General features: G+C 55.0%; 2 protein-coding genes across 6 annotated transcripts; one reads left to right on the plus strand and one right to left on the minus strand.

Moving 5' to 3' along the window:
- Nucleotides 1-155: 155 nt before the first annotated feature.
- Nucleotides 156-10,224, plus strand: VWA7 (von Willebrand factor A domain containing 7). 4 transcript variants are annotated; one of them, XM_019438824.2, is made up of 17 exons: nucleotides 158-377; nucleotides 704-955; nucleotides 1,285-1,566; nucleotides 2,321-2,417; nucleotides 2,982-3,092; nucleotides 3,536-3,731; nucleotides 3,850-4,019; nucleotides 5,306-5,418; nucleotides 5,651-5,767; nucleotides 6,231-6,416; nucleotides 6,900-7,032; nucleotides 7,146-7,298; nucleotides 7,413-7,505; nucleotides 7,951-8,252; nucleotides 8,334-8,473; nucleotides 8,685-8,859; nucleotides 8,966-10,224. In XM_019438824.2, exons 2-17 carry the CDS (start codon nucleotides 719-721, stop codon nucleotides 9,128-9,130), a joined length of 2,670 nt encoding a protein of 889 aa, XP_019294369.2. In that variant the 5' UTR covers nucleotides 158-377; nucleotides 704-718; the 3' UTR covers nucleotides 9,131-10,224. The 4 variants fall into 4 exon arrangements, with proteins under 4 accessions (XP_019294372.2, XP_019294373.2, XP_019294371.2 ...); XM_019438827.2 differs by lacking the exon at nucleotides 8,966-10,224 and having other exon boundaries at nucleotides 156-377; nucleotides 7,382-7,505; nucleotides 8,685-8,796; XM_019438828.2 differs by lacking the exon at nucleotides 8,966-10,224 and having other exon boundaries at nucleotides 156-377; nucleotides 7,382-7,505; nucleotides 8,609-8,722.
- On the minus strand, nucleotides 9,707-11,330 carry SAPCD1 (suppressor APC domain containing 1). 2 transcript variants are annotated; one of them, XM_019438840.2, is made up of 5 exons: nucleotides 11,177-11,330; nucleotides 10,803-10,938; nucleotides 10,213-10,295; nucleotides 10,011-10,100; nucleotides 9,707-9,915 (listed from the first exon to the last, which is right to left on the minus strand). In XM_019438840.2, exons 1-5 carry the CDS (start codon nucleotides 11,288-11,290, stop codon nucleotides 9,823-9,825), a joined length of 516 nt encoding a protein of 171 aa, XP_019294385.2. In that variant the 5' UTR covers nucleotides 11,291-11,330; the 3' UTR covers nucleotides 9,707-9,822. The 2 variants fall into 2 exon arrangements, with proteins under 2 accessions (XP_019294385.2, XP_019294384.2); XM_019438839.2 differs by having other exon boundaries at nucleotides 10,213-10,308; nucleotides 10,798-10,938.
- Between the last annotated feature and the right edge of the window lie 184 nt (nucleotides 11,331-11,514).

The raw sequence follows: 11,514 nt of genomic DNA on the forward strand, positions 1-11,514 counted from the left end.
GGGGCACTGAGGGCCCGTGCCTGGGAAGGTAGTGGAAGGGCGGCAGGCTGAGCAAGAGGCGCCGGGTGGGCAGAGAGGTGCGTCTGCCTGGGTCTGTCCCTGGCGCTGAGCCAGGCCTGAGTCATGTTGCTCACTCATTCCTCCTCCCAGCTCTTCTCCACTCACCTCTGCACTGCTGCTGAGGGAGCCCCGCCCTGGTGCCGGCTGCTGCTTGTGGCCTTGGGCGGGCACGAGTAGAGGGGCCAGGGGCTGTCTGGCCTGCCCCCATCCTGCCGGGGCCTCCCTCCCCCTCCACTCGTCCTGAGTTAATTATAACTCTGACCTAAGTGCCCTGTGACACCACGCCCCAGCGGCCCTGCGGGAGACCCAGCAACCAGGTAGGGGAGAGGCCTAGAGAGGAGACTCATCAGGTTTTCTGTGCTGGGTGTTTGGGAGTGTGGGTGTCGGTCTGGGGGTGGGGAAGGGGGTCTTGGGGAAGGAGCCTCAGTTCCTTCCTGCAGGTGTATGTCCCCATTAGCCCATTAAGGCCCTCAGGTTGTCTAGGCAACTGAGAGGGGAGGCCAGGCTGGGGTAGATCCAGGTGCTTCAGGCAAAGCAGAGGAAGGGCCCAAAGCAGGTGCCGGTGGAGACAAAGAGCTAAAGAGCTGGGCCTGCCCTGGACCCGCTGCTGCTTCCTGCTCTCGAGAGCCTTCTGTCCCCTCAGGTCCATGTCCCAGCCATGCTCCCTGCAGACGTGCCCGTGGCCCACTTGAATCCTTCACTGCTGCTGCTGCTGCTACTGCAACTGCTGCCCCCTGCATCCTCCTTCTTCCCCAACATCTGGAGCCTCCTGGCTGCCCCCGGGTCCGTCACCCACCAGGACCTGACCGAGGAGGCGGCACTCAATGTCACCCTGCAGCTCTTCCTGGAGCAGCCACCCCCGGGCCGTTCCCCGCTTCGTCTTGAGGATTTCCTGGTGAGCGTCCCCAGGTCCTGTCACATCCCAGCTGGACTCCCCAATTCCCTGGGACTTCTACTTCTTCAGGGCCCTGCTGGCCAAGAGGAGGGACATCCTTCTCTTCCTTGGCTCCTCACCTCTACCCCTTGCAGTAACAATACCCAAGTGTCCTGGTCCTAAAATCAGGAGTACCCCCCCTCCTCCTTAGAAAGGTCCAGAATTGCCCTTCCTTCATAGGGCCCAGGACCTTCAATTCCCTGCACACCCAACCTGAGTGCCAGTTGCTAAGAAAATGTGGGCAATGGTGCAACCCAAGGGTCCCCTGTCCCCTAACCCACTCTCTCCAGGGCCGCACCCTTCTTGCTGACGACCTCTTTGCTGCCTACTTTGGACCTGGGTCTCCTTCCCGGAGGTTCCGAGCAGCCTTAGGTGAGGTCTCCCGTGCCAACGCAGCCCAGGACTTTCTGCCAACATCCAGGAATGACCCTGACCTGCACTTTGATGCTGAGCGGCTGGGCCAGGGGCGCACACGCCTAGTGGGGGCTCTCCGGGAGGCCCTGGTGGCGGCCAGAGCTCTTGACCACACCCTGGCCCGCCAGCGCCTTGGGGCTGCACTTCATGCTTTGCAGGTGAGGACTGCGTAAAATGGGCAGGGGTTTCTTCACCCAGGGTCTTCCCGTCCCCCAGATACAGACTTCCTCCTGGTACCTCCTTCTCCTTCTCCTCCTCCTTCTTCTTCTTCTTCTTCTTCTTCTTCTTCTTCTTCTTCTTCTTCTTCTTCTTTTAATGTTTATTTATTTATTTTGAGAGAGACAGAAAGCAGGGGAGGGGCAGAGAGAGAGGGAGAGAGAGAATCCCAAATGGGCTTTGCACCATCAGCGCTTGATCTTACCAACCACAAGATCAGGACCTGAACAGATATCAAGAGTCTGACGCTTAACTGACTGAGCCACCCAGGCGCCCCCTCATGGTGCCTTCTTAATCACACCTCCCCCTACTCAAGAAGTGATGGGGCACTGCTTGCCAGTGCCCTGAGACTGGTCCCTAGTTCCCCCACCTCCAAACTGGCAGCTCTCCCTGTGGGAAGAGCCAGGAGGCCAGTGTGGCTGGAGAAAAGCGAGGAGGCGTGAGGTCGGGAGTGGGCCTTGAAGGCCACTGGAGGGCCTTTGGTTGGACTCTGAGTGGGATGGGAGGAAAAACCGGGAGGCTCCCACCTGGGGAGAGCTCTGTTCTGGGCGACAGGCAGAGGGTGTGGAGGGCACTTGGGGTATCTGACAGCAGCAGCGGGGGTAGGAGGAGGCTTTCCAGGAGAGAGAATAAGCGCTGGAGATTGTGAGAATGGTCAGACAGCGCCTCATTCCCCTTCGCCCTCCCTCCCCCCAGGATTTCTACAGTCACAGCAACTGGGTGGAAATGGGACAGCAGCAGCCACACCCTCACCTCCTCTGGCCTAGGCAGGAGCTCCGGAGCCTGGCACAAGGTACGGCCATGACCCCGGGGGCTGGGGGAAGCCCACTAAAGCCATGTCCTCTCAGCCTCCCCAGACACTGTGTCACATCCTCAGGTCACATAGGATGTGACATGGCTTCTTCTCTGGAACGACCTGTGAGGTCCCCCAGTCCAGCCAAAGGCCAGGTCAGTTAGATAGCTTCCCCAAGGTCACAGGGGTGGACAGAGCCAGGACCAAGGTCTGCAGACCTCAGCTGAGTTCTCTCTCGTGTGGCTTCCTCCCCCAACATGGGATGGAACATACAGGGCTGTTCTTCACAGTCCCCTCATCCTTCCACCTGAGCTATGACGCGGCCTCCTGTCCATTACAAGTTCACTTCCTGTCCACAGCTCACGCTTCTGGGTTTCCTAGCACAGTCCCGGTCTCACATATTCAGTCTCATCACTAGATGATCTCTAGGTTTTTGTTCAGAAATCCTAGAAGGGTACATTTGGGCTTTTGCCAGCTCAGGGAAAAGCCAAAGTTTGGATGGATGGGGATAAAGGTCAGTGGTGGCAGGACCTTGGGATCTAGACCCCTGTCCTCTCTTCCCAGTGGACGATCCTACCTGCTCTGATTGCGAGGAGTTGAGCTGCCCCGGGAATTTGCTGGGCTTTACACTCCTCACCTCTGGCTACTTTGGAACTCATCCCTCCAAACCTCCAGGTACCAGGCAGAAGTAAAGGGAGAAAGTCACTTCCTTTCCCCTGACCCTCTCCCTAGGGATCTCAGAACTGTAGGCCCTTGTCCCATTTCCTATGGCATCACTTCTGGAAGGAGTGGATGCTGGGGATGGGGTAGATGGATGGAGACCCACTGAGGCGGCCATGATTGTTGGGTGGGGGAATAGCTTCTTATTCAACCAGTAAGACTTCTCCATTACCCAAGGGTAGTTTTGGGGGATGGACTGGAGGGATTAGGGGATCCACCATGTACTGTGATGACTGGCCCCTCTAGATTTACTCCAGATTGGCCCTCCACAAATGTCATCTTTCTTGCTGATCCTTTGCTGAAGAGTGAGAGGTCAGGCCAGGTCAAAAAGGGCCTCATTTTCTTAGGAGGCAGTGGGTTTTTTACCTCCACCCTCCAGATCTCTTTCCCCAAACCAGGGAAATGTAGCCATGGGGGCCGTTTTGACCAGAGCAGCTCCCAGCCACCACGGGGAGGCATCAACAAGGATAGCACATCCCCAGGCTTCTCTCCCCATCACATGCTGCACCTCCAGGCAGCAGAACTGGCCCTTCTGGCCTCCATCCAGGCCCTCAGTCTCCTGCGAAACCGGCTGGGAGACAGGGGTTTCTCCAGGTGAGTGGCCTCTGGGCGATGTGCTCCTTAATGCGCATGTGCTCCTAGGGGAGCTGAGTAAATGGGGGCTGGGGACAAATGTGCAGACTCCTCACCGTATCTCTGGCCTGCTCCCCAGGCTGCTGGACATCAGCCCAGCCTCCAGTCTGAGCTTCGTCCTAGACACCACAGGCAGTATGGGTGAGGAGATCAATGCTGCCAAAATCCAGGCTCGCCACATTGTGGAACAGCGACAGGGCAGCCCCATGGAGCCTGTCCACTACATCCTGGTCCCTTTCCATGATCCAGGTAACTGTGGTCTGGCGAGGATAGAGGAAGGAAGGAAAGTCTAGGGCAAGGGGTAAATGCCACTGGTGGGGGAAAGGGCCTCATGGCTCCACTTCCTTAAAATGGTGATGTTTCCTATGGTTGAGCATTTACTGGTACCTCTGTGTGTACGATTGGCCACTTCTTCCTCTGTTTCCAAAATGGCAGCACTTTCCATATGAGGTTAATCATGATCTGTGCTTAGCCAGGGGCCTCTGCTTTCTTAGGCTTCCATGTTAATCAGTGATTTTCAATTCTCCCCATTTTCTGTACACAGAGGTTGGGATGAGGATGGGTCCAGGGCTCTGTGAAGCCTCTAGACAGATTGGAAGTTAGACCGACTGACCCGGGTTGACCAGTCACTGTGCATGCTTAGGCTGATCATTTAGACTTTTTTTTGCCTCAGTTTCATCATCAATAAAATGAGTCAGTACTTGACCCATATTATCTGATGGCCATTTCAACCCTAGAAGATAGGCAGGATTTTCTAGGGTTGAAATGGCCATCAAATAAGATAGCTACAAGCACTGAGAATTCCCTAAAGGCAAGCGTTGAGTCTGATTTACCTGCATAAATCTCATAGTAGCTGGAATTTAACGGGGATTTATCACATATTATTTTTAATTTTTTTAATGTTTATTTATTTTTGAGTCAGAGAGAGACAGCATGAACAGGGGAGGGTCAGAGAGAGGGAGACACAGAATCTGAAGCAGGCTCCAGGTTCCAAGCCGTTAGCACAGAGCCTGACGTGGGGCTCGAACTCACAGAGTGTGAGATCATGACCTGAGCCGAAGTCAGATGCTTAACTGACTGAGCCACCCAGGCGCCCTGGTTTATCACATATTTGATGAAGCTTTGAGTTTAGCATTAATTATGTGTCAAGTCACTATTCTAAGGTTTACAAAATCAACTCATTTAGTCCTTCTAATGACACTCTGAGGTAGGTACCATTATTTCTCTGGTTTTTCTGGTGAGGAATCTGAGGCCCCAGGTGTTTTTTTATACTTACGCACATATCCAATAAACGCCCTCTCAGGACCACAGGAAATGCTACCATTTTGTTAAGGAAATGAGGTCCACTTCCCCGCAAAGGTAATTAGCCCTTACCCTGCCCTGCCTATAGAAGTATCGGAGAATATTGTTATTTCAATACTTGTTCACCCCAGGAGCACAGCGAGGCCTCTTGACTGGGGGGTGAGAGGTGGCCCTGGGTAGGGATGAGGGGAGCCCTCTCATCACTCATCTCAACCTTCTTTCTTCCTCCCCAGGGTTTGGCCCTGTCTTTACCACCAGTGACCCTGACAGCTTCTGGCAACAACTCAATGAGATCCATGCCTTGGGGGGTGGAGATGAGCCCGAGATGTGTCTGTCAGCCCTGGAGGTCTGCCCTCCCCCTCCCCCTTCCCTTCTTTCCCCTTCCTTTCCAGTTCCCACCACCAAGGGGAACTAGAGGCTTCCTGGGACCTCCACCCTCCACCCCGCCTTCAGAGCCTAGTTCCACTAGCTTCACTCCAGGGTTCCAGGGCCATATTTCCTTCTATTCTGCCCTCCCTTACTCTACCCATTCCTCTGCTGCTGCCATTTTTAACACGAGCACTTTCCCTCTCTGCCAGCTGGCTCTGCTGCACACACCTCCACTCTCAGACATCTTTGTCTTCACCGACGCCTCCCCCAAGGATGCCTTTCTCACCAACCGGGTGGAGTCCCTGACTCAGGAGCGGCGCTGCAGAGTGAGCACAGCTGATGGGACATCCGATGTTAGCCACCCAGAGATATGGGGTTTCCCATACCTTGTTGACAACTATCTCGTAACAAGGATCACACCACACTCTGGTGGTTGAACCAGCCTTGGCATGGGGTGGGAGAAGCAGACAATGAGTATAACACATCCTGATCCCTTACATGATGCTGAATGCATATTTGAACTGGTCTCCAATAAACCATTTGAAGAACTGGAGATCTAGTTGCCAGCAATCCGCTGTGGATGACATATGGAGACAGTTACAAGGGAGTGGCAACTACTAACTGAAGGCCTGGGGCTGTGTCATTGGGAGACCCTGCAGGAGCAGTCAGAGGGTAGACCAAGATCTTACTCCTCCTCATCAGCTCCGCAGAACACTTGAGCACAGATCCTCATTGACAATGGTAGACAGCACTTGGATTACTCAGTACTGGCCTCTTTTCTGGGCACAGGTAACATTCCTAGTGACCGAGGACCCATCGAGGGTTCAGGGCCGAGCTCGGCGTGAGGTCTTGTCGCCTCTGCGTTTTGAGCCCTATGAAGCAGTGGCCTTGGCCTCAGGAGGAGAGGTAATCTTCACCAAAGACCAGCACATTCAGGATGTGGCAGCCGTTGTTGGGGACAGCATGGCTGACCTGGTAAGTATGAGGGCCGGAGGGACTAATGCTTTTGGCTCAGAACTGAGGGTACAGGTAACACGGCACTGCTCTTTCTCATAGGTTAATAGTTTAACACTGCTTGCTGTGTTGCCACTGCAGTCAGAAGGGTGGGGAAGGAAGTTTCTCTCTCTTTCTGAGATCCATGGCTACCCAACTTCCACGTTGCTCCTTCCCCATTAGTACCGCCCCCTGTCCCCCAGTCTTGGCCTCCAGTAGTCTGTCCTCGGAAGTCCTGCCATCTTTTAAGGAGGGACAAGAAGCAATCACCTCACCCTCAATCCCTTGCCTCCAATTTGTTGTTGACCGTAACTTCATCCCTGGTCCTGGGCCCCTCTTTCACTGGTATCCCTTCTCCATGTGTGACTTAGTTTCTTTCTGTCTCCACCTTTCTCCTGTCTTTGTTCCCACTTCATTCAATGCCTCATCTTCTCCCCTATTTTTTGGCTCTGCCCATCCCTCTAGGTTACCCTTCCCCTGGAACCTCCTGTTGTGGTGTCTGGAAGGCCACTTGTGTTCAGCGTGGATGCACTGCTCCAGAGGGTCACAGTCCGGATCCATGGGGAGGTCAGCAGCTTCTGGATCAGGAACCCTGCAGGTATTTCCACATGTGTGTCTCAAGGCAGAGGGAAGAATGGAGAATGAAGGGTGACATCCTAAGGGACAGGAGCTAGCTCATGTGCCAATCTCTTGCTCCCCCACCCCCACCAGGGGTCTCCCAGGGCCAGGAGGAAGGCGAGGGACCTCTAGGTCACACTCGCCGCTTTGGGCAGTTCTGGATAGTTACCATCAGTGACCCCCCACAGACAGGGACCTGGGAGATCCTGGTCACAGCCGAGAGCACACCCCGGGTGAGAGTGCAAGGTAAGGAGGGAGATATTCCTGGGAAGGGAAGGGACGGGAAGGCTGCAGAGCTCAGAGAGCGGTATCAATCACATTCATCTCAGGAAGGTCTCTGATTGCCTTGGTCCTCCTCAGCCCAGACATCCCTGGACTTCCTCTTCTACTTTGGGATCCCCGTGGAAGATGGCCCCCACCCTGGCCTCTACCCCCTGACTCAGCCAGTTGCAGGTACGTCTACCCCCCCCCCCCCCCAACTTGTCCATTAATATATATACATGTATATATTGTATATGTATATGTCTATATACATATGTGTATTGTGTATTGTGTATGTATATTATGTGTATATATATATATATATATATATATATATATATCTCCTTTTATTGAGTTATAACTTGCATATAATGAAGTGCACTAAACTTAAGTATACAGCTGGGTGGATTTCATATAATGCACTCATGTAACCATCACTCGACTCAAGATTTAGAACATTTTCAGCATCCCAGAATCTTTCCTGACCCTGCCCAACAATAGCCCTCAGAGGTAACCCCTTTTCTCCATTCATACTCATCCCCAGAGGTAACCCCTATTCCAAAAGCCGATCATTCCTTTCTCCCTGTCTCTGAATCTCATGTGGACCAGTGTTCTCCCCTCCCCTCCCCTGTCCCAGGCCTCCAGACCCAGCTGCTGGTAGAGGTGACAGGGCTGGGCTCCAGAAGCAACCCTGGAGCTCCTCTGCCGCATTTCTCTCACGTCGTCCTACGAGGGGTCCCGGAAGGTGCCGAGCTGGGCCGGGTGCCTTTGGAGCCCACGGGACCGCCGGAGCGAGGTTTCCTCGCGGCCTCGCTACCGTCCGCACTTCTGTCCACTGTGGGACCTTTCTCTCTGGAGTTGATTGGCCGGGACGGAGAGGGGCAGAGCCTGCACCGAGCTGCTCCCCAGCCCTGCACCGTGGTCCCTGTCCTTCTGGAGGTGAGACGCAGGAGGAAGGTGCAGGTAGGGCTGGAGAGAGCTGCAGCGGCTCCTCCTCGCCTGATCTGCCCTCCTCCGTAGCTCAGCGGCTCCCCGGGATTCCTGGCTCCAGGCAGCAAGGCCCCGCTCAGCCTCCGCATCGCCAGCTTCTCAGGCCCTCAGGATCTCGATCTTAAGACATCTGTCAAGCCCAGCTTCGCTCTCACCTCCAACCTCTCCAGGTATTGCCCCTGAACTCTCCGGTTCAGTTCCGGCCCACATTTCGGTTCCCCTGGCGTGGGAGCTGGTACTTTAAGCCCCGCCCACAGCAGCCACTTTCGCTTGGCCCTCAGATTCTCGCCTCCCCTCCCCTCCAGCTTTGGGCGCGAACCCTGGGCTCTCAACTCTTCAAGAGCTTGGGCCTTCAGCCCGGCGTCCGTCCGTACTCGACAGGGTTCGCCTGGAACCAAATGAGTCCGCCTGGGGGCGCCTGTGGTTGGAGATCCCGGACTCAGCGGCTCCAGACTCCGTGGTGATGGTGACTGTGACTGCGACAGGTCCAGAAGCCAGCCCAGTGCCCCCGACCCATGCCTTCCTCCGGCTCCTGGTGCTGGCCCCCATCCCGCAGGTGAGGCACCCCCACTTTCCATCGCAGGATAAGCAGTGTAAGGGGTGGTAGATGAGGGCTTAATCTGGGTGCAGACACGCTGACGGGCTCTCCCTCTTCTCCCTAGGACCCGCTGGCTGCCCCTGCCCACTCATCTGGCCCTATCCTCGCCTCCACCAGCCCTGCCTCCACCTCGGTGACTCGGGGAAGGGCTGGGGGAGGGCTGGTGGGCAACCCCTGGTGGGGCACAGTTGGAGGGGTGCTGCTTTTGCTAGGCCTGGCCTCCTGGTGACACCAGAACCCCTAGAGGGATGTGCCTGCAGCGCTATTTTCAGTCTGGCCCCACTGGTGAGAAGGCAACCGGGCCTTGGGACCCGACCTCTCCCAGCTGGGATGGAGGTTTTCCTTCTCACACACTTGTCCCTCCCTTTCTTTGTGAGATTGGGATAGAGGGCAATGGACTTTCACACAATGCACTTTCCCCAACCCTGCTGGGAACCAAAGCAAATACTCCTTTTTGGAGAAAATTGGCCTCTATTTCTCTGTAGCAAAATCTCTTTACTCCACTATTTATTCATGCTTTCCTAAGCTCAGGTAGAAGGAAAGATATATGGGGAGGAGACTAAAGTTGAGAGTGGGGGTTTTATTTATAGAATTGTTCTTACTTGAAATTCTGAGGAAGCTCCTATTTTATTTTTGTATTTAAAGCTGAAGGACAGTTTCAATAAACATGTCTTCTCTAGAGAGGGATTTCAAAGAAAGATCATTTATGCAGATCACTTAAGGGCGAGTGAGGGCATAAGACACCAAGCAGATGAAATGAAGTTTTCGGTTGTGGAGAAGAAACTTTACACCAAGATGTTAGGACTTCAGTTGGCCCACCACCTGGAGCCATTTATCTGTTAAGTCAAGAAGCAGGATAAGGAGACTGGGAGTTCTGACTCAGCCTCTCCTGTCACCAACTGAGGAAATCGAGAGGAGGCTTCACACACGGGTGGGGCCCCTCTGCATATTGGGGAAGCCCAGCTGAGCAGTCTCCCCTTTGGGCTGAGTGCCTCCTTTCTGCTGCCTTGACAACTGGAGAGGAGGAGAGAACCGGTGTGGGCATTTGTGCTCCTCCCCGCCTGCGGGGCCACGGCTTCCGCCCTGCCCCCCACTTCCCTACAGTTTACCTGCTGCTGCCATGCTGTCTGCTTCCTTGGCCTTCCCTTCCAGTCCTGGGTGGCACAGGAACTAGCCTGATTCGAGGGATGTGGGGAGAACTGGGAGGGAGAGGAGGCTGGGATTTGCTTTTCTCTGTTAAAACAGTGCTGACCCCAAGTCCCCTCTCTACCCCCACTTCCCGAGAGTACAAACCAAAAACAATAAACTCACCTTCTCCTGAATCAGATTCTGCAAACAGATGTTCATATTTTGAATCTGGGCTAACTGGGGGCCACCAGGCTCTGAGTGTAAATCTGATAGAAAATTCTAAAGGAGGAGTTAGAGGCTGACAACATGGTGAAACCTCGAGGTCCATCTGCTGCTCTTCTGTCACCACAGGCCATTACCTCTCCAGCTGGATCCCCTCACCACCCCCCCCCCCCCCCAGACAGGTAGAAAAATCCAGTACTCTCCCTACCATCTCTTTAACAGTCCCGTTTCAACATCCCCCTCAGGTGGGATAGTACCCCTTTCCCTGTTCTTTATGGATCCTCCCTGTTCAGTCCTGACCCATTGGAATAATCCAGGCCACTCCCCCATCTCAATGGAGTGATCCAAATCAGGTCCCTCTGAATGGAATGCAGACCGGCCTCCTCCAATCCCAACAATGAACACCAACCTGCACTTGGTGGCATCCAGTCATTACAATTCATGATCCCTGCCCATTAACTCTTGCCTTTCCAGGGTGGTGTCAGGCTGTGTCCACATGTCCCCCGTGCCCCCAGAGCCCCCCTGCGCCACACAGAAGCCCCGTACCTCACCAAGAGCCCCCAGATGCAGCTGTTGTTGCTGTGCCTCCCTCAGACGGCCCTCAAACCAGGCCTGGCCGTGCTCCAGCAGCTCCAGCCCCTGCCACAGGGCGTCCTGCTCCCTCTCCAGAGCCTGCATCTTCTGCAGCTGGAAAGGCCAGAAGCAGAGGCTGACTTGCTCCCCAGCAGGGCTCTGAGCCCCGGCCGTTTCTCTCAACCCTTGGTTGGGTTCACTGGTCACTGAGTGTGAGCCCAGACTGACCACTGAGCTGGAGGGCAAGGGGAAGCAGGGGAGAAGACTTACAGGTCCTGAAAATTGAGTGGAAATGTAGGGGCAGATCCAGGAAGTAGGCTTCCCTTGGACCTCTTGCTGGGCTAATACTCACCCAGAGGAAGAAGCTCCGGGCCCCTGGGTCTTGGCGGCTTGTCCCTAATGGCAGCAGCAGAACTGTGTAGGGGGCCTGTACCAGGGGCAGCCCTCCGGGCCCCTGGCTCCCCATGGCTCGGAGGTGGGAAGGGTGGAGCCACGCCCACTGGTGCTCAGGGTGGGTCCCTCCCCTTCCCCCTGCCTGGTGCCCATCCCACCTTTTCAGCCTCTCAGGCTTTCCTGCAGTGTCTCTGAGGCTGGGGTGTTCCTACTTAAGGGGAAAAGACCATCTCCATTGGGTTTCTCTGTCTTCCTTCTCATCTGCTTTTGTAGGGTCTGTTGAAAGAGCTGGTTCTC

The sequence above is a fragment of the Panthera pardus genome, unplaced genomic scaffold, assembly GCF_024362965.1.
Source record: "Panthera pardus isolate Hobbes unplaced genomic scaffold, ASM2436296v1 HiC_scaffold_17, whole genome shotgun sequence".
Taxonomy (NCBI): Eukaryota; Metazoa; Chordata; class Mammalia; order Carnivora; family Felidae; genus Panthera; species Panthera pardus.

Excerpts from the sequence above, each read along its gene's own strand:
- VWA7 (XM_019438824.2), top strand. The coding sequence starts at position 719 with ATGCTCCCTGCAGACGTGCCCGTGGCCCACTTGAATCCTTCACTGCTG. Across the intron at positions 5,419-5,650 it reads TGTGTCTGTCAGCCCTGGAG|CTGGCTCTGCTGCACACACC; the intron begins GTCTGCCCTCCC and ends CCTCTCTGCCAG. Across the intron at positions 5,768-6,230 it reads CTCAGGAGCGGCGCTGCAGA|GTAACATTCCTAGTGACCGA; the intron begins GTGAGCACAGCT and ends TTCTGGGCACAG.
- SAPCD1 (XM_019438839.2), bottom strand. The coding sequence starts at position 11,290 with ATGGGGAGCCAGGGGCCCGGAGGGCTGCCCCTGGTACAGGCCCCCTAC. Across the intron at positions 10,939-11,176 it reads CCCGGAGCTTCTTCCTCTGG|CTGCAGAAGATGCAGGCTCT; the intron begins GTGAGTATTAGC and ends TGGCCTTTCCAG. Across the intron at positions 9,916-10,010 it reads AGACAGCATGGCAGCAGCAG|TTGTCAAGGCAGCAGAAAGG; the intron begins GTAAACTGTAGG and ends CCTCCTCTCCAG.